Below are 25,891 nucleotides of genomic sequence, written 5' to 3' on the forward strand. Positions count from 1 at the left end.
TGCGTTTTTATATCCAAAGCGAGGCAACACTGCAGTAGCAAGAGAGAGTTTTGACTGCTGGAAGGAGAAGAACATCAACAACAACTGCAATCGCGGGCAATGTGACCTGATGTTAAAAAAGAGTAAAGCTAAATAAACTGAGTGAATTATTGAACTAATTTTTAAAAAAGTTTACTTTATAAAATTATGAACATAACATTTTATTAGAACAGACTACAAAAATGTCATGAAGAAAGAACTAAGACTCCGAGACTAAATAATAAAAAAAAAAAAGATAAATAAAGTTACGAAAATAGTAAACTGGCCATACTGGTGCTAATATGACGTTACTCATTGTCAATTGCCATCTCATTATTCTTTCCAATGAGAATAATCTATCATCCTTGCTGAACTGTTCTTTCACTGCTCTTTTTGGCTGTCAGTTACCACCCCATGTGTGGCGGAATTCGCCACTGAAAACTACTCTTAAGTTCATACATTTTTTCAAGCATTATTTTATTTAACATAATGTTTTCGTAATGAATTAAATTTTTTCCTACCAACTTATGTTCATATATTAAATTTAAAAATAAATAATTTTCCGTCCCTCTTTTAACTTTGCTTTTCTATGTATTGGACAAATAGTCTAAATATTTTTTTCCCCGTTTGGTTAACTACCAAAAAGTCCCGTTCAAAGCATTCACCAGAGTTTCCACAAAATCGAGCGTGGAATAAAGCTACAAGACACACAGCCACACTCACATGGATAAGCATGCGGGCAGCTCTACGCGATAAAAATTCAATGCCAATAGCGCTATGACTATTTTCGAAATTTGCCTTGCACATACCAAAATGCATTCCTATACTTATATTATATTGTGTGTGTGTGTGTGGGAGTGCGGAAAAGGGATAATAATAGGGTGCTGCATACAACTTTAAAATGTTAAGGTTAAGCTTCCTTGCGTTTCTGTTCTGGAATGGAAAATGATACAAATGTGAGATGGGGCTTGCCGAAGCCATAGGAAAACCATTTTTAAACATCTTTATGTTTCATGTATGTACGAGGGCTGTTTGAAAAGTCCGTGCACAGAGAAAATCTACTTAATTTTTTTAGGTAAATCCCTTTTATTTTTCGACATAGGCTCCTTTTAGGCTTATACACTTCGTCCAACGCAGTAACTAGAACTGTAAAGGAGTGATCCCTTTCGAATAATAGAACTTGTCCTGAAAAACGGACATTCATTTCTGCAATCACCTCCTCGTTTGAGTAAAATCTATTTCCGCCAGCCATTTCTTTAAATTGAGGAACACTCCGAGAGAAAATTGAGTAGTCCGAGAGATCCGAGGGATCCAAGTCTGGAGAATAGAGGAAATGTGAATTGATTTGGAATCCTATTTCCATTAATTTTGCGACCACAACTGCTGAGGCCTGAGCTGGTACGTTGTCGTGATGCAGAAGGGAAATCACTCCCTCGATTCAAAAGAATGCCAAGCACAAAGAAATACGAGGTGGGCTCAAAAAGTATTGCGAATTTTGTGTTTTTCCAAAAATTATTGCATTTATTTATTCATTAATATCTATTTTGTCACCTTCAAAGTAATCCCCATGAGATATTATGCACTCCTGCCAACGTTTTTTCCAATCTTCGAAGCACTTCAAAAAATCATTTTTTTTTATCTTGTTCAGCTCTTCCTTCGATGCCGTATTTATCTCGTCAATCGTCCTTTCATGGACCTCTTCAGTTTCGGGAACAAGAAAAAGTCACAGGGGGCCAGATCTGGGGAATACGGTGGCTGTGGCATCATTAGTATGTTGTTTTTGGCCAAAAAGTCGCGCACAAGCAACTATGTGTGAGCAGGGGCGTTATCGTGATGCAAGAGCTAATTTTTGTTCTTCCACAAATCCGGGCGTTTTTGGTGGATTGCTTCGCGCAAATTTCGCATAACCTGCAGGTAATATTCCTTATTGACCATTTTACCCTGTGGCAAGAACTCATGCTGCACAACGCCCCCGAAGAAAACGGTAAGCAAAACTTTAACATTCGACCGAGCTTGGCGCGCTTTTTTCTGTATTGGCTCGTGCTGCAGCTTCCATTGAGATGATTGAGATTTGGTTTCCACGTCATAACCATAAACCCACGATTCGTCACCAGTTATGACTCTCTGGAGCAAATTTTGGTCGTCGCGACAAGAGTCCAACATCTCATTAGCAATTTTCATGCCATGCTGCTTTTGGTCCAAATCATTGAAGAAAATCGAATGGCACGAGCCAATCGATATGTCTAGGTCCTCAGCAACTTCTCTAACGGTGATTCAACCATTGGCAATACCATTTTCTTCACTTCATCAATTTTTTCCTCTGCGTCTGTTGTTGAAGTGCTCGGGCGTCCGGCACGTTTTTCGTCGTTCACATCTTCTCGGCCTTCTGAGAACATTTTGTACCACCGATAAACGTTGCTTCCGTCCAAAGTAGCTTCTCCGTATGACGCAGTCAACATTCGGAATGCATCTGCGCACTTAATTTCGTTTTTCACACAAAATTTGATACAGGTTCTTTGATCCATCTTTTTGAATAGGTAAGAATCGAAAGCGAGCCGAAACACGTGAATTAAGGTAAAAACCAGTCGCCGGAGACATACAAAAGAATTTTTGAGCGCTCAAACAACCGAATTAATTCGTCATCCGCCTCACAACCCTGAGTTAGCTTCTAATGATTTCTGTTTGCTCCCAAAAATCATAAATAAAGTGCGAGGTTAACAATTTTTCAACACTTGAAGAAGCTGTCGAAGCCTTTAAACAGCTCATGTTGGGGTAACCACTTTTGAGTAGCTCGATACGGTCTTGAGTAGCAAATATAATCTCGATACGCACAGACTTTTCAAACGACCCTCGTGTGTACGTTTTATACTCAGAACTTCGGTCACACAAGCTTACGCCGATACAAGAGCCACTACTTAGATATGAAAAAAGAAACAAATTCCTGAATCGGTACGTGCAATTGCAAAAATTCGATACTTTTCAATGTGATAGTCATATGTATGTATGTGTATATCTACACACTACTAAGAAACTGTACATTCTACATATAAATATTAGCATATGATCACAAGAATGGTGTATGGTACGAAATTATTCTCTATGTACCCCCAAATGATTATTCACAGAGGTATAACCGCGCTGGTTCGATTGTTGAAGTCGTGAAAAATAATATAAATTTTTTTTTAAGCGTAAATGTGTGACACGATAAGCGGCAAAAAGCAGCCAACAAAAAAGCATATACGCGCTGGAAAATTGCCATTGATTGCAACTGCGTTGATATTCTTTTGCGCCATTTCGCTTACTTTTTTGTACTCGCTGACTGCCATAATCATACTTTATATTATTGTAAATTATTTTTTACATTTTCTTTTTGTCACCAATTGGCTATATAATCGAGTGATACTCAAATATTTGCATTTTCCTTTCTATATTGCATGGATTTGCAATGCAACAGTGACTTGCGCTGAAAGGATAAGTAGTTTAGAATTACCAATCCACATCAGCAGACTAAATAAAAGAGTCGTCTTTTATATTTTGCGCTTTTACACCACTACGTTGAGCTATAATTTGATATTTTTATCGAAAAGTTGACATTACTCACCCCGTACTATAGTCTCGTTGAGGAGACAATTTTTATGTCTTAAAACTACCTATTAAGAACTTTGATGGTTGGTTAAAGTGGTGATTCTTCCAGAATCCAACTAGCGCTTCCGCACCATTTTGTTGCCCCATCCTCGTTACCAACTTGTTTACCAGTTATTTACAGAATGACTATGACAGTCTGTGCGGTTTAAGAACCTTATTAGGTTGTTGACGTCTAAACCAGACAGTTATTCGAGACTCTCGAACAGAGGTTGACCCCGGGATAATATTCTGTCTTTCCATAGGGCAGGGCATTCACAGAGGAAATGAAAGATTGTTTCCTTTTTCTCCGGTTGTTTACAACTGTGACGGTATGTATTGTGAGGGATATAGAGAGCTGCTTGTTCTCCGATAGACCAAAAGCCAGTTATGACTGTCGTTAGTCTCCAGGCGTTCCGTCGTTTCATGCTTATTAATGTCGACGATTGTTTGAGGTTGTAGGTGGGCCATAACGTTCTGCTGATTTTGCATTTCGTCTGGCCTTTCCATCAACAATCCGCGATTCGGAGGTATTTTTGAGAAATTATATTCTTGACTTCACCTAATGGTATGAATACCGTTTCTGCAAGAGCGTTATTCATGGCAGATCCCCCTCTTGCCAGTTCAGCAGCTTTTTCGTTACCCTCAATGTTCCGATGTCCCGGGACCCAGATTAAGGTAACATTATGGTTTTCACTCAAGGTGGTGAGGCTATTCCTACTTTGCTCCACCACTTTAGACTTTGTTTAAGCCACACCCAGTGCCTGGATTGCAGCTTGGCTATCCGAAAGAATAGCTATATTGCCCTTAAAAGAAAAATCTGCGATTAGTAGTCTACAGGCTTCCCCAATTGCCAGTACGTCCGTCTATCTTCCAGACATGCTGGTGTTACGGAGACGCACAGATTTCTCAATTTTAAGTCTGTGAGAATATATACCAGTTCCAAGACCACAGTTCATTTTACTGTCATCTGTATAGACTCACGAAGTTGTTTAGAGAGAATCCCTTATTCCATTCTTCCTTAGATGGAAAGAGAGTGGCAAAATTCCTGTTGAAATTTTCCGTTAGGACGATGTAGTCAATCCTCATCGAGGTGAACTGAGTTTGTCGTAATAGTAGACTGGCATAGCCATACGTTTTTTCTTTCCAGCGACCCGCTTCGTTTAACCTAAATGCATTCATTGATGCCGGCTTCTTAATGTGCAGGTCTATTGGAATAACGTGTGTCAGTACGTTGAGAGCCGCCCTAGGACGTGATCTGATTGCACCGGCCGTTATTTCACAGACTGATCTTTGTATTCTGCCGAGTAATTCGGTATTGAAATCTCTCCTAGAGCTTTCCACCAAACTACCGAACCATAAGATAAAATAGGTCGTATAACCGTCTTATACAGCCATAATGTATGATTAGGTTGAAGACGCCATCTTCTTCCAAGCATACGTTTACAGGCATACGAGTATAAAGCAATTTCTGCCTTCCTTACCCATCTTTCGATGATAATATTGAATAATTTTTTAAGGATACCCGTTTGTGAATTTCATAATAAAAAAATACCAGTGAAACCTTCCGTAAAACAAACTGAGAGAGAATGAGACGAAAGCAGCATTAGGAGCGAGATAATTATAGGTTCCTTATAATATTGCTATAAAGTTCATATTTTATTTTCTTCATTTTATTATTATTCATCCTCAATGTTTTCAATTTCAACAAATGATACGAGTGGCTTATGATAGCTAAAATATGATACAAATGCTTTGGTTTCGATGTTGTCAACATATCTTTGAAATACCGCGTCAATTGTTTTTGATCATGTTGTCGATTCAGTGCGATTGTTACACATTTTTAAATTGAATGTTGTATTGAGAAAGTCAATTAAAGGAACCGCTGTGTCCAATGCAAAATTTACGTTAAAATCGCCACTTAAAATCATTGGAACTTTATCGTAATCTTTTCTAAGTATCCGCGATACTTCTGGTGTATACTTTATTAAATTTTCGTGAATGAATTCCGTGATGCTATTTATTGACTGATTCGGTGAAATATAAATTGCCACAATTAAAACTGTTTTTCCATTGCTCAATCTGGTTTTTTAGTTTTATTTTCTTTTTGTTTTTTTTTCTGTCGATTTTTACGACACTTTTCTGCATTATTTTTCGGCATAATTGCGGTAAATATTTAAAAATGAAAATATTTACGAATATAAAAATACGGACGCAATACAGCACTCGCGGTTGCTATTATGAGCGTCGTAACGCGTATATTACACAGACGTACTAACATACATACAAACATTCGTAGGACGCTTGGTCTATGCAAGTATTAGATAGTGTAGTATAGGTATACATAATGCCTTCTCGCTCACCGTGGCTCCGTAATACGCAGGCGCGCACACATACGTACTAGTATACATACAAACATACATACGTATGACGCTTGAACTAAACACCAAAGCAAGTAATAGGCAGCGTAGTATACATACTACAATACTCACTATACTAGCGTGGCTCAGCAGTACGCAGCCACACACATATACGTATATCAACATATAACGCTTCGTAGTGTCGCTTTTTCGTTTCATTCAGTCTCAAATCATTCCCAACGATTACAAAGAAGTTTTCACTTCAAAAAATGTATGCCCGAAACGATATTCTAACACTGTCAAATCACAAAAAATTAAATTCGAGCTTACTTTCATATACCGAATTTGTCTGTCTCTTTGGGAAAACCTTTACTTATGAGCTCGTAAATATGAATAGATGCAAGTATTAACACTAAAGTAACCTCTCATTCACTCTGCGTAGCTTTGGAGTTAATAAGCCACAACTTCTTTAACCCTTTCCCGAGCTCTCTTTTTATGCAGCATCGATCACACATTTCCCAAAATTGTTTCTTACTTCTGGCAATTGATTATTTTTACGCCCGAATCAAAACATTTCCCCAATGTTGTTTAAGAAAAATTATGAAAATTTAGAGTAAAAGCCTAGGAATTTTCTAAAAAGACCAAAATAAAAATATTCAGCACTGCAGTCACATTAGATCCTCACAACAAAAACAACGAACTGAGAAAAGCACCACAACTGAAAGTCACCAGCAAGCGGCAGCGCGGTTTCCCTTTCCAATTCCGCGCACGTCCTTGTCGAATTGTTATTTGCGTTGGCCGCAGAGATGGTAAACGGGAAAGAGTAACGGCCTAACAGTTCACTCCTCCTTCAAGCTTTCAGGCAGTTTACTTGCTCAAAAGATGGGATTATCTCGTGAACATTTTCGTGCGATGATTTATTACGAGTACGACTTTCGATGTGGAATAACGAAACAGGAGTGCACTGATTAACTTACTTTCACTTTAGGCGTTGAAGAACCACACTTAACCACTGTGAAATGCTGGTACAATGAGCTCCAGCGTGGCCGTCGATGTTGTCTAAAAACAGTCTGCGCTATCCTTCATGCAGAAAAATGTGACACACTGATGGCGCTTTAAACTGTAAGAAGGCGTTGTTCCTAAGCAACGGCAGGTGGGCATTCCCGCTATATAGGACTCGTAGCGGCAGGCTAATCACCTCCCTGTCAGAAATCAAAACTGATTAACAAAAGCAAGTGAACAAGGACAAAACAAAAAACAACAAGTTGACCAATTTTTTTTTTGGCGAAAATCGGTTTTTTAGCTTAAAAATGTTACTAAAAACAAAAAAAAAACCTGAAAACAAAAATGCTGCCTCGCAAAGAACTTTTTCGGGCTTCCTCCGGATATTCACTGTGACTTCCTCAATTTTTAATATTTTACAATAAAAATGTAGGAAAATGTTATCAATTTTTACACTATTCTTTGAAAGGTGATTTAATAAACTAAACTACCTGTATAGCCAAAAAGAATTCCATAAAAAATGTATTTTTGCAAACATGCAGATCACATCCCGTAAAATAGTCATTATTGGTTATTACTTGAGTGGGGCTATATTGATTTTTTTCATATATCAATAACACACTCTTAGTTTGTTCGTAAACAAACCACTTCGTGTTCTCTGTTACGACAACCCTTCAGCCGATTACGTAAAATTCGGTGAGAGCCGGTTAACGGTCTGATATTGGCCACACCTGTAAAAATCGTTTCGCTATGATGACCACTGAGCTGGTTGTCATTGCAATAGCCCAAAACATCTCCCATTTTTGTGTATTTAACTGAGCTCCTCTTACTATTTGTGGAGTACTACTTGATGTTTTTTCCACAAATTGAGGGATTTCCAGTTTTAAGCTGACTCCGAAAGGCAGATGGTTTTTTTACAATATAAGGAGTTTTCTCGTGACAGAAATATACTCGGAGGCTTGCCATCGCCTGCCGAGGGGCGACGACTGTTAAAAAAACTGTTTATATTATTTTGTTGATTCATGCCCGAAGATTCGAATCCGGGCACTTCCGAACGGTAGTGACGCGCAAGCCCACGGATAGTGGCGGAAGTGAGAGTTGGGTATAAATCCGCGTTTTCCGATAACATTGAAACAGATCTTGTGTGAATACTTAGTATAACTCTTTTGGACAATTTCTTGGTGGGAGTGCATCAAGATGTTCACCTATTTCGATAAATTAGCTACGAATGGTAACTCTTTGCATAAAACTTGCAAGCAAATGCAACCAAAATAACAGTAATTATAGTGATTGGTTTTTGTATAATTTTATTAAAAAAACGCCCTTTACCGCATACAATAATACAGGGTGGGTCAGATTGGAGCCACTCTTTCCAATAGGGTTTCTTTGACAGATCACGCGCGACTACTGTCAAACTAAATACCTACACAATTTTTTTCAGTATTCATTGACATTTCATTATGGAAAGACTTACGTCTCAACAGCGTTTTCCAATCGTACAATTACGAAAATCGTCCCTCTGTGAAAAGCGTTCGTCGCGCGCTCAGGTAAACTTATGTTGTTTAGCTATGAGTGCCATTGCCGTATTTGGGTTGAAGAAAACACCCGTTTGGTGCGGCCTATGGGTTGGAGAAATCATTGGCCCTCTTCAAAGACGAGGAAATGTAGCAGTGATTGGTGAATCCTATCGCGCCATGATAAACGACTTTGTGATGTCGGAAATTGAAGCCCGTAATCTTCCAACAAGGCTGCGGACGGTGGTACTTACCATACAGCCCATGAAAAAATGGATTTACTGCGTCGTCTAAAGTCTAAGGTCTTAGCGGCCGCCGAAGCCGAATGGCTTGGTGCGTAACTACCATTCGGAGTTCGTTGAGAACATAGGTTCGAATTTCGGTAAAAGACCAAAATGAAGAAAAAGTTTTTTCTAATAGCGGTCGCCCCTCGGCGGGCAATGGCAAACCTCCGAGTGTATTTCTGCCATGAAAAAGCTCCTCACAAAAATATCTGCCGTTCGGAGTCGGCTTGAAACTGTAGGTCCCTCCCAAGACGCACACCACAAATAGGAGAAGAAGTTCGGCCAAATACCCAAAAAGGATGTACGCGCCAAAAAGTAAGGTGAATTTATTTGTCAAACTTCGCGGGATTAAAATTTCGCTCTAGTTATTTTTTTTTCATGAGTTGGCAGCACTGTTAATAACATCTGGGCCAACTTTCATGTGAATGTCATTATCAGTAATATATTTACGCTTGTGTTTACCAAACGACCAAGAGTCCAAGAGTGCATTTTTCGATTTTTACAATGTCTGATTTGATTGAGCAGAGAAGTGCCATCAAATTTTGTTTGTGGTATGAAATTTCGGCTGCGGAAACGTTTAGCATGTTGCAAAAGGCATTTGGTGATTCGACCATGTCGCAGAAAAATGTTTATAAGTGGTACAAAGACTTCAAAGAGGGTCGAGAACGTGTTGATGACTTGGAGCGCTCCGGACGACCATCGACGTCAACAGATGACCAACACGTCAATAAAGTGAAGGAGTTAGTGCTCAAAAATCGTCGGTTGACGTGAAACAATGCTTTCAGACTATCAGGACAAGCTCAAATGCATCATTACGGGAGATGAGACTTGGATTTATGCTTACGACCAATCAAGCGAAAATCGTGCTAAAGGCGAGGCCAGACCGAAAAGAGCACGTCAAAGTCGTTCAAAAATAAAGGTCATGATGACAGTTTTTTTCGATTTTCGAGGTGTGGTGCACTATGAATTCCTTCCACCTGGCCAAACTGTTAATAAGGAATATTATTTGAGCGTTATGCGTTGTTTACGTGAAGCAATTGGCCCAGAATTATGGGCCAACAACTCTTGGTTTTTGCATCACGATATTGCACCGCCTCACACTGCACTCGTTCTTCGTGACCATTTCGTATTCGCCTGATTTGGCTCCGTGTGACTTCTGGCTATTCCAAAAACTCAAGAGACCACTCCGGGGAACGTGTTTCAAGTCGATTGAGGAGATAAAAGCTGAATCGAAGAAGGTGCTGATGGCTATACCGGAAATGGACTAGTTGGCATGTTTCGGGGATTGGGAAAATCGTTGGCATAAGTGTATTTCATCGAGAGGGGATTATTTTGAAGGGAATGAAATTGATTTACAAGAATAAATAAAGATTTTGCATTTTACAACCAAATTCACCTTACTTTTTGCCCACATTAGTATATATATATATACATATATATATGAAGTCTAAACACTTTGTGGGTAAACCAGCTTCGATTGAAGCATTGGAAGCCAACATTACTGAAGTTATTCACGAGTTCTCCAACGAGTGATTCAAAATTAGTGTTTACGGATGGCCGAATTACGGCGCAGTTACGGCCAACATTTGAAAGGAATTATATTTAAAAAATAAATATATCATGAAATGTTCTATACAAAAAAAAAACGAAAAATATTGCCCAATTTAAGTTCTCGTTGTTTTATTTCAATTTAAAATTCGATACCTCTAAATTGATCACCCTTTACTTCCTTTTCCACATGAATTTTCTTCGTGTTGCACCTGAACTTTATTAAGGCCCCCATAAGCCAATTAAATATTATAGAATAATTAAGCTTTCAGCAAATAAATTTATAACGGATGGCTCTTTAAATTATTTGCTCTGTCCATCTCCTTTCACGCCCACGCAAAATAGCTGTTGCTTTCTCTGTTTACAATTAATTGATGCCTCTTTCATGGTTAAGCGTAATTTAGCAAAGCATTAATTTAAGCCAAACGGACTTGTCAGAAGCTACGCCCAGCCATTAGACCACAAAGCATTACGTTTGTACCTACACAACAGACGGTGTAGCCGTGATTTCGTGTTGCTTTCAGCGCATTCGTCGAAATACACTCTTCGAAGTAGCGTCATCTTACATGCAGCGTGACATTTGAGCCGATTTTTAGTTGTAATGCATGGAAACTTTGTGTTGATTTTCATATTGGAATACTTAAGCAAATCGTATGCAACAAATGCGTATGGCATAGTGGCACCGGACACCGTTTGTAATTCCACCATCAGACACAATGTGAGATATGCACTGTGGGCCGTAATAGCTGAACACTTTGTGCCCAACTCAAGTGAGCTTCTAATATCTGTGCATGCCAAACATCAACAGGCGTGGCGATTAATGCAGGAGCTACTCACTTGTGTGCTGCCGTTTATGAACAACATAAAGGTGCAACTTGAAACCATGGATTTGCCACGTCTCCCAACTTATGCAAGACATCATAATCTGCTGCTGATTGATAGTATGCAGGCGTTAGTGTGAGAATTGTGTTGAAATATTAACAAAGAACTGCCGTTTGAACTAAAATTTCAATTTTCTTTTATACAGCGAACTGGATCCCGCATTGCTGACTAAGAAATTTGACTTTCCCGAACAATATTTGATCGTATTAATTGGTGCGGACCCAACGCTAGTACCGAATTTGCTGGTCTCAAGCATTTTGAGCTACTTTTGGCAAAACTACATCATCAATGTCAGTCTGTTGTTTGAGAGCAAGCCCAACTATGTGAAAGTCTACACGTATTTCCCATTTTTGGAGAATAGCACTTGCAAGGCAAATAATGTGCGTGTAATCAATGCGTACAACAACAGTTGGCAAAAGCCTTTGGCAACAGACATTTTCCCCAAAAAGCTGCTCAATATGCAAAACTGCTCACTAACAGTAGCCGTTTGGGATGCGCCGCCATATCTGAGTTACAATCCTAATAAAAGCGGTTATGCGCAATTGGGATATTTTGAGGGGGAAATGCTAATCGAGTTGGCCAAGAAGCTGAACTTCAGCATGGATCTATTGGAACCAGCGAACGATGAACAACGCGGGCTACGCTTGGCGAATGGCACCTTAACCGGTGCTATGAAATTGGTAAATATGTAGATAATACATACAATAAGTTTTCTATTGGCATTTCCCACACTCAATGTTTGGTTGAACTTCAACGATTGTACGAATCTGGGTGAAGAGCAAAAAACTGTAGTGGAAGTAGCGACTAAGCCAGACTATTGATAATCCAACGGGTGGCCGCTGTTTGGTAATATACAAACATCCAGGTGTATTTCTGTCATGAAAAAATTCCTCTTAAAAAACCCATTTGCTATTCGGAGTCGGCTTAAAACTGTAGGTCCGATCATTCGTGGAAAAAAATACCGAGAGGCACACCACAAATAGAAGGAGGAGCTCGACCAAACACCCAATCCAAGCGCTTTATATCAACTCTCCGTTGGGCATCCGGGTCTGGCCAGACTGACTTTTTCGGATTTGGACGGGAATTTAACATATTTCTACTAAAGCTAATGACTTGAGCTTCCAGCTAGCTTGCTAAATTTGAATTTGCTATCGATTTATGGATGTAACCTTTTAAAAAGGATCCTGGAACAGGACGAAAAAAGGACAGACCCGGGTGCCCAACCGAAGGTTTTAGAAAAGGTGTCCAACGGAGGGTTAAACTGTAGATGGTTGCTAAGCACAGCAGCATAAGCTTGTAATAGGTTACACAGACGGCGGCGTAAATCGTGATTACCGGCGGAGCTAATTCTGATTAAAATTGTCATATGACAGACGGTTGTTACGCGGATTAGTGAACAGCTGAATTTCTTTTGGATAGTTTTCTCAGTAAAAGAGGGCCAGCAGGGAACTAATGCGGATATTAGCTGCCTTGATATATATACATTAGGGCGGGTCGATTTGTGGGGAGGCAAAAAAATCGCCCATTGCTCTATGAAAATCATATTCTAGGGATCAAAGTAAGAAACTTTGCCGAAGGAACCACACCTCTAAAACGAATTCTGATGTCCCCCAATTTGGGTCGTACTTTTTAGTTTCTTTTCTCATGTAAAGGTCAAAAATGGTGATATTTTGAAATGATTGTATGGGGAACCCCCCAGGAGGTGTGCCACTGGCATGGGTGGATCGGCCGTCCAAAGTTAGTGGGGGTCGGTCATACATTTGGACTCGATTGGAGCACTCTAAATGGGTCAAAGTGGGATTTTTCGTTCGACCCAAATTGGGGGACATCAGAATTCGTTTTAGAGGTATGGTTCCTTCGGCAAAGTTTCTTATTTTGATCCCTAGAATACGATTTTCACAGAGCAATGAGCGATTTTTAAATCGACCCGCCCTAATATACAGCCCACTCCGAATGACTGATATTTTTATGAGGAGCTTTTTCATGACAGATATACTCGCGGATTTTTTTCATTGCCTCCCGAGGGGCGACCGCTATTAGAAAAACTTTTTTCGCTTTGATGTCTCACGGATATTCGAACCTGCCTCTTCCGAATGGCGACCGCTGCCTTGATACTAAAAAATAATTATTTATCTAAAAAAATCTTGAATTGCAATTTCTCAAACTGCTCCGAAATATCAAAACAATTAATGTAATTTCGAGCGGGTTAGTGCAAAGTAGCATTGCTACCAGTCTTTCTTGTTCTAATCCTTGGAAGTTTCATTATTTATCATTCGCAATAGATATTAACTGTCATTTTTCGACAATCTTGCCATCGAGAATTCCCCAAATTCACTTAAATTTTGAGAATTAAGTCGCACTTAATTCCCTGAGATAATTCCGAATGAAGTCATCAAATCTAATTAATGCCACCGTCTTTCTAGGCTATAATACAAGTCATGAAATTGAATTTTGAGAAGTCGAGCCAAGAAACACCGAGAGATTTAAAACACTCAGGCTAAAAAACCCTTTGTATTAAAAGCTCTGGAAAGTCTGTACTTAAAGCTCAGAAAGAAAAATACAATTCATCAATGGGTTGAAGTTCTAACCAGGCATTGACATAACAACCCTGTACGAGTATTACAATTTCCAATATTATGCCCATTAACTCTTCGCCTTTTCTCTCTTTTCTCCACACAGCTGCACGATCACTTGGCCGATATGAGTGTGGGTTGCTTCCGTTACACCGTTGAACGTTGTGAAGTACTCACAGGCGCCTTGCCATACTATCAGTCGTGGCAAATCTTTGGCATCAAACTTGCCGGCAAAACCTACACTTCATTGGAAATATTGGCATTCCCCTTCGACTTGCGCACTTGGTTGTGTCTGCTATTTAGTTTACAAATAACTTTTCTACTCGCATATACTATAAATTATTGCGGCAACTACTCCCAGCTCGCGCGTATTATTATTGGTTACCCACGTCCAAGAACACCGCTTACGAATACCTACAGCCTCTTTCTGGGCGTACCAATATTGCATGCACCCCGCACAAATTTCGCACGTTTTGTCCTGATTATGTGGGTCATTTATGGCTATGTGATGCGCAATGCATATCAGAGTTTTCTCTATAAACTTCTACAAACTGATCTGTATCGTACGCCTCCCACCGATATTTTCCAACTCATCAACGAAGATTACTCGCTCATTATGACCGAGGCTACATTCAATACGGTGAGTAACGCACCGCTGATACAAAATAAACGCATACCAGTCATAATAAATAATTCCACATACGAGTGGAAATCCTACGAAATGGTGGAAAAATTAGGTGGAAACTTAGCTGGCGTCTCGCCAAAAGAGTATCTTACGTACTATCTGATGTCGCAACGCAAACGCGGTACTTTCTATGTGCTACCCGATAGATTCTTTCAGCAATACATCACAATGTATTTCTCAAAGCATAGCTACTTAATCGCGCGTTTCAATGAATTGCTGATGCAGCTGCGCAGCCAAGGCCTCATCGATTACTGGGCGCACAAGTACATAGACTTGAGCTACTATGAGCTGAGCTCTGCTGAAGACGACGATGCATTAGAAATGGATGATCTTTGGGGAGTATTTGCTATTTACCTGGTCTTGATTAGCTTAGCGGGCATGGCATTTATCGCCGAACTGCTGTGTCACAGGCTGACAAACTAAAAAGTGTATTTTCGATAATAGTTGGTAATTATAGAGTAGGTAATGATCACATTTTCAGTTCTTCATAGGCTAATGTAATAGCGCAGCTGTGCAATTTTCTGTAGGTAAATATATGCCAAGTCACTAATATATGCCGCCAATGGAAGCATAGAAATACAATAATATTCATCTTATTAACGGAACAAAAGCAAAAATGTAGGCGTCCATGAAAGTGGTGCTCAAGCAGTGCTTTGCCATAAAAGTATGCACACAGTACCATTAATGTTATGGGCCAAACTTTTAAATAACATAATAACGAAACTTCTATTCAAATCTTTTATTTTCATTTCACTTAGAATCTAGGACGCATATGATAAGTCATTAAGGAATATGTAAATGCAGTAAAGCTGAAAAGGTAAGTGATTTACTGGCATACCGGGACACGGCTGAGCTCACAAAGCTAGTACTATTATTCGGCCACAATGCACTACGACCTCTGATGTGGTCACATGGGTGGACACACGCATTTGGTTCACAACAAGGTAAAGGGCACCACAGAGTGTAACACCGCCACTTAGGAAGAAGAAATATGAAATATGGTAAATACTGACTTACCACCACGCCTACCCGTTTGATTAAATTCGGTATACATATTAGTTATTCGTAGAAAAATATAAATCTGAAAGATGCTATAACGTCCGTCATAGACAACAAAATTTTAGCACAAAAATTGCTTGGCCTGATTTTGATAAAAATTGGTGCTGCCGCATACCGCAGGCGGCCTAGGAATGCTAATATCGGCATTAATTGATTGTCCTGGGATTTCGTGACATTTTAATGTGATTCCGGGACATCAAGATCTCTCCTGGACATAAAAGCAGAACAGAAGACAATTTATGTCGGAGCAAATACAAGGCCAGCGAGTCATGCGGTCAAAACGCCTTCTGATGAAAATTAAACATCCTGAAGCACCTCAGATGTTGTGTGTTTTTTCTGACGAATGAAATGTTGACCTGGACCGAAATACCAACCGGATGAGATATATACCATATGATATACGGATAAATGACAGATGACTATATTCCAATCCCAAATAGGTTCCTTTTGTAATTCCCACGAAGTTTGAAACCAATTCTATTTAAATGAGAGGCATAAATTGGATTCCTAACCACAGACGCATATTCGAGCTTAAAACGAACTAGTTACATATAATTTTTCTAGTAAAGGGGTGTTTAAAATCCGAGATGCATAGGCCTTCGGCAATATCTGACTAAAATGATTTACGCAATGTCAGAGTCAAATGTCACGCCTAGATCAGAAAACTATTTAACTTCAGAAAGATTAACATTTGATAAGCCATAAAAGGAAGAAGAAATAACATTCCGAGTTTTTGGAAAGGTGGCATGAAAACAAGAGTATACTAAACAAGCATCCGATTGACAAGTAACTTTAATAGACAGTTTTTGATCATCAGCATCAGCATAGAGAAAAAACTTCCAGTTGAAAAGAATGGCTTCAAATCACTCAGATACGCTTTTGTCACAAAAGATTGAGCTCTAATCTTCATCCGAAATTTCCGAGTTTAAGAACTTGAAGTACGCGCTATGAAAATCAAAAGATTTGCTATTATTTTCAAAAACAGGTATCAAATCAAAAAGCTCTAGCCACAACGATAAAAGCACGTGGTGCATATCCGATTTACAGATTGGGAAATTACATTCATCAATGTGAAAAAATTTGTATCAAATATATTTTTTTATTCAAAAGACACCCTAATACCTTAAAAATTACATACTCACAGGATGAAGGGGAATTTTGGCGCAGCACTTCTCTGTCCAATGCATGGCGGCCCGATAACTTTAAATGCGTTTTTTTCTAGAAACTATATTTTTGAAATCAAGTCGCCATTTATTGATTCGAAATTTCAAATATATATTCATAATTACATTTTTTTTTATTTTGGGAACTAAATTTTTTTTTAAATTCACCCATTTTTTGTAAAAATCGTTATATAATATTAAGAAAAAGCATAAAAATACTATAACAAAACAGAACTCAGAATTCTAATTCATTTCATTAATTGATTCATATAATTCCTATTTCAGAATACCCAAATCAATAATCCGTAAAAAACTGCATTAGTCTTGTTCATGAGGAAACGGAAATTTGATAGGCTTAGTCTTCCAGCTCTGAAAGGTGTGACTCTCAGTCTTGCTGGCGAAGTTAAATATCTAGGAGTAATCTTGGATAAGAAACTGTCTTGGAATACGCATGTTTCGCTGAAGGTGGATCGCGCATTAAAGATGTTTCAACAATGCGGCATAGCCTTTTGTAAAACCTGGGGTCTGAAACCTGCTGTGTTCCTGTGAATATACACAACACTTATCAGACCAATCATCGCTTACGCGTCTGTGGTCTGGTGGCGACGAAGCATGGTTAAGTCCACAATCCGGGAACTGTACAGGCTGCAAAGAAGTGTATGTTTATGCATTACGGGTCCCATGAGTACAACCTGCACCGATGCCCTAAATGCGATGCTTGATTTGCTCCCCTTGAATCTTAAGATAGAACAGGAAGCCATAAAAGCAAATGTCTAGGCTCCATAAATATGATTTCTGGCACGAAGACAGAACTTCGGGACACAGATAAATCTGTAAGTTGCTATCTGAGCAGTATCCACTGTTTTTAGCACCTAAGGACGATCCTGTAGCCGAATGGGTTGGTGCGTGACTACCATTCGGAATTCACCGAGAGAACGTCGGTTCGAATCTCGGTGAAACACCAAAATTAAGAAAAACATTTTTCTAATAGCGGTCGCCCCTCGGCAGGCAATGGCAAACCTCCGAGTGTATTTCTGCCATGAAAAAACATCTTCTCATAAAAATATCTGCCGTTTGGAGCCGGCTTGAAACTGTAGGTCCCTCCATATGTGGAACAACATCAAGACGCACACCACAAATACGAGGAGGAGCTCGGCCAAACACCCAAAAAGGGTGTACGCGCCCATTATATATAAGGACGATCCTGTGCCTATAGTCTCATTTGGAAGAAAATTTGACATCAAAGTACAGTCGAACTTCCATATAGTGAATTCGCACGGGACCTGAAAATCACTTCACTATATAGAAACTTCATTATAAAGAAACATTGATTTTTTATGTAACTTTATTTAAAATAATCAGTGAGTTTGGTTTGAATTACAGTCTTCCATTTTTCATTTTCAATAAAAGCTTCCAAATCATGTAGAGAGTTGAAAACATTAATCGGCACGTCACTCCTCATTTCCACAAAGGTTCTAATTACGCTAATGGATGAAGCAGCTTGTATCAACGTAGGTAATGCCTCCTCAGTTTCTGCCAATTCTTCAACGGTCAAATCGTGTTCATCGTTATCTGAAATAATATTTACATATTAAATTTTTGTTTGACTATAAAAAGATAAATGCTTACCAGGTTCAGCTGGACTTTCAAAAATGCTGTTGAAAATATCTTCTTCGGATGGGTTGTCCCAAGTCTGCACACCATTATCAGCATTTACGTAGTCATCAAACGATGCTTCGATATTTGCTACTTTTTTAAATGAAGACTGTAAAGCAGCCAAATCCGATATTGAAAGAAGGACCTCTTCATCCCAATGCTCAAATGGAATCTGCATAGCATCTTTTGAAAATCCAGCCTTTTTAAAACAGTTGGCAATTGTTTCTGGTTTAACATAGACATTCCATACATTGCTAAGATTTCGAACTGCTTGCAGCAAGTCTATGGCCATAACAGAATTTCCCTCATCCACTTGAGTCAATATATTCGTTAAAATTCGTTTTCTGTAATGTTGTTTCATGTTGTAGATAATGCCTTGGTCTATTGGTTGCAGTAACGAAGTCATGTTGGGAGGAAAATAAGCGAGATGAATGTTTCTCAACTTGTCTCTTACATCTTTAGGGTGGGCAGTGCAGTTATCAACAAAAAACAACACCTTTCTGTTTTGATCACAAAATTTTTTGTCGAGTTTTACAATCCATTTCGTAAAAATCTCACTGGTCATCCATGCTTTTTTGTTAAACTCATAATCGACACCTAAAGATTTTATCCCCTTGAAGTACCTCGGATTTTTGGCCTTTCCGATTACCAGCAATTTTAGCTTTTCTGATCCTGTCATATTGCTTCCCACCAGGACAGTTATTCTCTCCTTGCTTTGCTTCCCACCAAAGCATTTTTCATTTTTGAATGCCAGTGTTTTAGTTGGCAAGCATTTGAAAAACAAAGCAGTCTCGTCGGCATTAAAAATGTCGTTAATGTTGTAATTTTCAATTAATTTCGGTAAGACGTTCGTTACCTATTCATCACGGTTTTCTATGTTGGCGTCAGCACTTTCCCCACATAATGTCTTTTGAATAACGCCATGCCGACTTTTGAACTTGTCTAACCAACCTGTACTTGCCTCAAATTCGTGGTGTCTTAGTGCTTCCGCAAAATCTTTGGCCTTTTGCTTCAATAATGGTCCACATAAAGGGAGATTCTTACCACGTGCAACGAGTAACCATTTCAGCATTGCTTCGTCAATATCCTCAAAATGACAAGGTCGAAGTCTTTTGCGTTTGGTATTTATTGCCAAATCCTCCGCATTTTTTAAAATCACTTCCTTATTTTTTAAAATATTTGATAAAGTGCTGGGAAGAACTCCGAATTCATTGGCAATATCTTTTTTTTTTTTCTTTCCTTCATAAACTTTGTTAATCATTAATAACTTTTTTTCAAGCGAAATGCTGCTTCGATGCGTCATTTTAACTTCAATCACTGAATAAAACTGTAATAGCTCAGCTTTTTCTGTTTTAATTTTGGGATTCCCCTCATTACAGTTTGTCCACATCTAACCGTAATTTTTTGCAACAGAAAACTTTTGAAAAAATTCACTATATGGAGACAAAAACTTAGGACGCTTGAATTTCCAGCTGTAAAATTTGTTCATTATATAGAAAACTTCACTATATAGAAATTCATTATAAGGAGACAAAAATACACCGAAAGTAGAATGAAAAATCTGTGTCTTCGAAACCAGTTCATTATAAGGAGAGCTTCATTATATGGAAGTTCACTGTAGAGAAGTTCGACTGTAATTCATCTATCTGGAGCTCTGAATTGCATTCAAAGAAATTTTACGCATATTTTCTTTGCCGATGGGTTCAAGAATGAAATAAGGTCTCGAGACGGATGGTATTTAGAACGCTGCAGAACTCCAGAGTGTTTTGTGACAAGCTGAACAGAAAACTGTCAAACTTTCTTCTAAAACTTGGAAGAAAAGACGTTCGTTGAAGGTCGGTATTAATACAGGGCACAACCCATTGGGTCATGACCAACATGGGAATCATTGAGAACCCAAATTGCCTGTCTTGCTTGGGGAAGGCAGATAGCACTGAGCATTTTTCCGTAAGTTTCCTGCCTTTGCCAAAGCAAGGCTACGAGTCTTTTGTTCTGATATCAAGAGAATGAGTTAAATTCGTTGTTTCAAACTGGAGAATATTTTCAGATTTACCAATGGAAATTTCTCACAGAACTAGCTATCTCTGTATCCATCTCTATTCTATCCCATATCTTTATTTCTGTTAATTCTCTCCTTTCCTCCTTGACTAACTTCCCTTTTACTCTCCAGATCTTTGACTACAATGGGCTTTTTGGCCAGAGTGGTTTAGGAGTTACCAATCTCTCGGTGCTTCTTGGCTCGCCTTTTTCAAATTTCAATTTCATATATGTAAGACCTCGGGGTGAGTAGAATGGCGCACGTATTAAAAAAAGCATCCGAACATGCAACAGTAGTACAAAGTCAGCGATTTTCAACCAATTTTGATTCATCCATTTATGTGCATGACTTCTGTAACGTATTCACTTTACTAAGCCTCAAACCCTGAACTGTGAACCTGACCTTTTATTTCCCATTTGTGTAAAACAAATTTGCAAATTGTAAACAAGTTCGCGCCATTAAGAAATGGCATCACTAAATACCTCACCGATGTCTATCTAAAATTATAGGCCCATCTATGTTATTTCGCACCAAATTTTCTATCTGGTAAATCTTAATGTACCCCAAACAATTCATGCGCCATCATCATGAACATTCCGCCAACAATGTCATATGCAAAACGGTGGCCGTTAATGGAATCGGAACATCGTCAGCGTGCCGCCAATTAAGCTAACTAAGAGCATTTCGTGTTCAACTCGCTAACGGATGCGCCAGACATGCAAATGGCAAACGAAATATTAGCGGCCTAAGGCGGTAATGTGAGTTGTGATTTAAATAGTTTGCACATGACATTGGTGCAAATCGGTTCGACTGCTCGGAAATTCTGCAATAGTTAGCATGGATGTTATATTAGGTGACCTTGGAAGAGGTGGCATCGAAAAGACTGGAAACTATACGCTGGTACTGGCCATCGCTTGGACCATTTTGAATGTTTATGGCGACTTTCCTTCAATGCCGTTGGTTATTTCACAGTATGCCAGCAAAAGCCAGACTTACGTTCATCAAGCGGAACTAATCGACGCACTAATGACGTACTTGGATCAACGACAATATCGTATCTACATCATGGAGCAGGAGAAATTGTTCGGCCACGAGGAGAGAAGTGAGTGGGGCGACTTTTGTGAGGCTGCAATTTGGTTCATCGACAGCTGGAACTCCTTTAAGTAAGTTGAAAGTTCGCTAGCTTGCACTCTCTCACATTTTACATTCACATACCAAATTTAGTACGCTGGCAACAGATTTGGAGGATCCGAAAAGCTCATACAAGCGCACAGGTTGGTTTCTAATCATCTACACCGGCACCGAACGAGAACGCTTAGACACAGTCAAGAAAATATTTAGTCGTTTATTTGAAATTTTCGTTATAAATGTGAATGTCTTCTTGCTGATCGACACAACGCCATTTGTCTATACGTATTTTCCATTTTCACCCAAGAAATGCCATTCAGCTCAGCCGGAGTTGCTGCTGTCTTTTCGAAATAGGAAAGCAAAACAGAAATTCAAGGATTACAAAAAGTTTTTTCCCTTTAAAGTGGGCAATCTCTATGGATGTGAGTTGGCGGTAATAACGTGGCATCATCCACCTTTCATGATTCTGAAAGAAGATCCAGAAACCGGTCGGATCGTATCAATCGAGGGTATGGAGGGTATGTTAATTAGTATTTTGTCCGAGGTCATGAATTTTGCTATACGAATTGTGATTCCACAACCAAAAGAACGTGGCGCTGTTTACAGTAATGGTACATTAACGGGTGTGGCAAAAATGGTAAGTTTCACTTTTTTACTTTTTGTATACAAAGGGTCTTTCGAAGTGACGCCTAGATGTCAGTAGGGAATAATTTGTAGAAGGTACCTTTTTTTATGTCAGCTTTGACATTTTTCAAGTAAAGAATTGCACGACAGAAAAACGCGTTAGAAGTATTGCAACTTATTATGAAAATGGTCGATCTTTAAGAGCAACATATTGCAAAATTTTATTGTAACTTTTTGGTTAATCGTCCGAATGAATCGCAAAATAGGTTGGTGAAGAAACTGGTTCTGTCGACGGTAAGAAAAGGATTGGCAGACCCGACAGGGACCGCTTGAAAAGTAAAGCCTATTTGAATAAGCCAACAGCTATTCCAGAGCTTAAATACAACATTCGAACCGAGATTGATGAACTCAGCGCGATAATGAGAGAGCGAGTACTTGAAAATTTTAATTCTCCTTTGACAGCCTGTGCACGTGTTCTTGGTGGGCATTTAAATGATGTCGTTTTTCACATATTAGGGGTGCACCTAAATTCCAGCTGTTTGTCAATAGATGTCGCCAGCAGTGTGTGCTAGTCGATTCTAACATAACATAAACGTCATCAACCAAGCTTAGACTTATGGTAAACAAACTGCTTCGACACATTAGTGATTTTGTTTTGGTATCATATACTTTTGGTTTTGTGAAAATGTCTGATTTGGTGCCAAATAATCGTCATTTGCGGGAAGTGTTGATTCTCCTCTTTCATTCGGAAAAAAACGGCGGCATCGAGAGCTACAAAAATTTTATGGAGATGCTGTTTTAAGTGGCACAACGTGCCGAGATTGGTTTCGTGGCCTTCAAAGACGGTGATTTTAATGTTGACGACGGTCCGCGTGAAGGAGGGCCAAAAACCTTCGAAGGCGCTGAATTGGAGGCAATGAGGATCCGTGTCAAACGCAAGAAGAGCTTTCTTCAGTATTAGGAGTTATCCGCCAACCCATGTCCAAACGATTGTATTCTTTTATAAATGAAACAGAACTCGGGTTCCTTAAGAGTTAACACCAAGGGATGTTGAACGTCGTTTTTTCGCCTGTCAACAACTGCTCCAGCGGCAAAAAAGGAAGGGTTTCCTTCATCGCATCGTGACGGGTGGTGAAAAATGGAAAAATTGATTCATTACAGCAATCCAAAGAAAAGAAAGTCATGGGAACTGCCCGGTCATGTTCTACATCGTCGCCTCGGCCGAATATTCACGCTGCGAAGGTTATGCTATGTATTTGGTGGGACCAAGTTGGTGTTATTTATTATGAACTGTTTAATCCAAGCGAAACCATAACTGGGGACCGGTATCGACTTCAATTGATGCGATTGAGCCGAGCACTGCGCGAGAAGCGGCCGCAATACGCGGAGAGGCATGAAAAAGTGATTCTAGAGCATGAAAACGCTCAGCCTCACGTTGCCAAACCCGTTAAAACCTACCTGGACACACTGAAATGGGGAATCCTACCCCACCCGCCATATTCTCCAGATATTACGCCGTCCGATATTGCGATTATTACCTGTTCCCATCGATGGCACATGGCTTGACCCGTGGATAGCCTCAAAAGATGAACAGTTTTACCACGACGGTATACGAGATCTACCAGAAAGATAGGAAAAAGTAGTAGCCAACGACGGGCAATACTTAAAATGACTCACTTGAGACCATTTTTTCAAAAAGGAGTTGTATTTTCATCAAAAAACAGCGAGAGCTTAGTTGCGCAGCTAATATAATTGTTAAGAGCCGTATTTTGAATAAAAAGAATGAAATCTGAAAGAGTCTCAATTTTGAAATTTTTTTATTTTAAAACAATATCTAAGTGCCTCTTTTGAAAGACTCTTTTCAAATATTTTTTTAACATTTTTTTTATATTTTTTAGTAATTTCAAAATTCCCCTACAGATATCCGAAGGTGACGGAAATATTACAATAATATTCAATATGTACGAGAAGAAACGCGCTCAGGTTATGGGTGCCTCATTTTCATATATGAGTTTTCCTTTAACGGTCGCTACACCGCATGGACGTCCACTTTCTCCGCTTCAACGCCTATTAAGACCTTTTAAGCACATAATTTGGTCGCTCATCGGTTCCAATATCATTCTCGCTGTGCTAATCATATACGCACTCAAACTGCTTGGTAGCAAGCAGATCGTTTCATTTGTCTTTGGCAAAACCAACCGAATTCCATTCAGCAACCTCTGGGCCTCGCTTTACGGTGGCGTCATCCATAATCGTTTGCCATATCGAAACTTTTCTCGCTACCTGCTGGGTCTGTGGCTACTGTGCACATTGGTTTTACGCTCCGCTTACACAGGTCAACTTTTCATCATACTCCAAGATGGCCGCGCCTTAACACCTCTGAAATCATTCCAAGAAATAGTGGATAAAAATTACATCATCTATACGGTGGATGTGCTAGCCGAGTTGCTAGACTCAACTATAGAAAATGCGATTCTTGGCTTCGTAGATGGCGGTAACAACTCCATGCCTCTGATATTGAAACGGATCGCACGGGGCTCCAAAGAAGTATTGACCATAATTGAGCCAGCCTTACATTACTATAACCACGAACAGACCACGGATACTGAACGGGTGGCAATTTTGCCACAAAAGTTGATAATGACACCGCTCACCATGTACATGCGCAAGCATTCTTATCTCATCACACCGATTAACCTCCATCTTTACAACTTTTTGGATTTGGGCATAATAAATAAGTTTGAGAAACGGTATCGGCTGCCTAAGGAGGCCGAGGAATCGGACGAGCCTGTTAGACTGTCGCTTTTTCTGCTACTTGGCATATTCAGTATATATCTGGCGCTAATGGGGCTGTGCACGTTGATTTTCCTCTTGGAGCTTTGGACAACCAGATCTCCTTTGACCAAGATGGTCATTGATTTTTTCAACTACTAGTAAAATTTGGAAATATTTGGTAGTACGACGTGGTTCATTGGCAAGAAAAAGTGATTATTTGTCTGTGACGAGATGATAGTCTTAAGAAAAGTAAACGCATTGTTCCTAGCTTTTTATTCATTGCAATAAAGTAAAGTCAGTAAAAACGAATGGAATTCATAGTACCAGTAAACTTCTGCTTAGATAGGGAAGTGGAGTATAGAATTTAGAACCGCATTATCATATTATATTTTTCTTCTCTCCAAAAGACTGATATGTTGATAGGCTAGATATGTAGATAGATTTTAGACTATATAAAATTAAAATGAAGAGTAAAAATTAAGTCTGTTTGTAAAAAAACAGCGCCAACACCATGGGTTACTGTTTTATTATCCTTATCCTTGGTCTCGAAGGAGGGTGCCTTTCCTTAGTTCCAGTCAAAGTTTGACGATGGCAAACGAGTGTAGGTAAAAGTCAAATGAGTCTAGTTACTGGAAACGAAGTCTGTGTGCCAAATATTATATAAATATAGATGATTCCGAGACCCTTGAACAAAGTCAGCAATAGAGCGGCCAACGAAAGCGAGGAGATCCAAGTCACAACTGGAGGCATATAAATCGTTTATTTCTTCGATATAGTATCATCATTCATTGTGATCACCTTGATCAAAAATTCCCGTCGCATATTCAGAAGATTCAAAATACATGTTTATTCCTCAAAAGTGACATTATCGCCCTCGAAGTAAAAGTACTTCCCATCAACTGCAACACACTTATGCCAGCGTTTGATCCAGTACTCGAAACATTTCTGGCCCTCTTAATTT

At 39.2% G+C, this 25,891-nt stretch overlaps 3 protein-coding genes across 3 annotated transcripts; 2 read left to right on the forward strand and 1 right to left on the reverse strand.

Moving 5' to 3' along the window:
- Positions 1 to 10,948: 10,948 nt before the first annotated feature.
- On the forward strand, positions 10,949 to 14,910 carry LOC128856464 (uncharacterized). The gene is made up of 3 exons (XM_054091766.1): positions 10,949 to 11,304; positions 11,375 to 11,909; positions 13,909 to 14,910. Exons 1-3 carry the CDS (start codon positions 10,949 to 10,951, stop codon positions 14,908 to 14,910), a joined length of 1,893 nt encoding a protein of 630 aa, XP_053947741.1.
- Positions 14,911 to 17,965: 3,055 nt separating this feature from the next.
- On the reverse strand, positions 17,966 to 19,232 carry LOC128856252 (tigger transposable element-derived protein 6-like). The gene is made up of 2 exons (XM_054091548.1): positions 18,339 to 19,232; positions 17,966 to 18,281 (listed from the first exon to the last, which is right to left on the reverse strand). Exons 1-2 carry the CDS (start codon positions 19,042 to 19,044, stop codon positions 18,055 to 18,057), a joined length of 933 nt encoding a protein of 310 aa, XP_053947523.1. The 5' UTR covers positions 19,045 to 19,232; the 3' UTR covers positions 17,966 to 18,054.
- A 1,962-nt stretch (positions 19,233 to 21,194) lies between these two features.
- LOC128856253 (uncharacterized) lies at positions 21,195 to 25,280 on the forward strand. The gene is made up of 3 exons (XM_054091549.1): positions 21,195 to 21,566; positions 21,628 to 22,168; positions 24,076 to 25,280. The coding sequence occupies exons 1-3, from the start codon at positions 21,241 to 21,243 to the stop codon at positions 25,087 to 25,089; spliced, it is 1,881 nt and encodes a 626-aa protein (XP_053947524.1). The 5' UTR covers positions 21,195 to 21,240; the 3' UTR covers positions 25,090 to 25,280.
- The last annotated feature ends 611 nt before the right edge of the window (positions 25,281 to 25,891 follow it).

This window comes from Anastrepha ludens, chromosome 3 (assembly GCF_028408465.1).
Source record: "Anastrepha ludens isolate Willacy chromosome 3, idAnaLude1.1, whole genome shotgun sequence".
Classification (NCBI taxonomy): Eukaryota; Metazoa; Arthropoda; class Insecta; order Diptera; family Tephritidae; genus Anastrepha; species Anastrepha ludens.

Bases quoted from the DNA above. Each gene is read 5' to 3' on its own strand.
- LOC128856464 (XM_054091766.1), top strand. From the start codon at position 10,949: ATGCATGGAAACTTTGTGTTGATTTTCATATTGGAATACTTAAGCAAA. The intron at 11,305-11,374 runs GTGAGAATTGTG...TCTTTTATACAG, and splicing joins GATAGTATGCAGGCGTTAGT to CGAACTGGATCCCGCATTGC. The intron at 11,910-13,908 runs GTAAATATGTAG...TTCTCCACACAG, and splicing joins TAACCGGTGCTATGAAATTG to CTGCACGATCACTTGGCCGA.
- LOC128856252 (XM_054091548.1), bottom strand. From the start codon at position 19,044: ATGACAGGATCAGAAAAGCTAAAATTGCTGGTAATCGGAAAGGCCAAA. The intron at 18,282-18,338 runs GTAAGCATTTAT...ATATTATTTCAG, and splicing joins TGAAAGTCCAGCTGAACCTG to ATAACGATGAACACGATTTG.
- LOC128856253 (XM_054091549.1), top strand. From the start codon at position 21,241: ATGGATGTTATATTAGGTGACCTTGGAAGAGGTGGCATCGAAAAGACT. The intron at 21,567-21,627 runs GTAAGTTGAAAG...TACCAAATTTAG, and splicing joins GACAGCTGGAACTCCTTTAA to TACGCTGGCAACAGATTTGG. The intron at 22,169-24,075 runs GTAAGTTTCACT...ATTCCCCTACAG, and splicing joins TAACGGGTGTGGCAAAAATG to ATATCCGAAGGTGACGGAAA.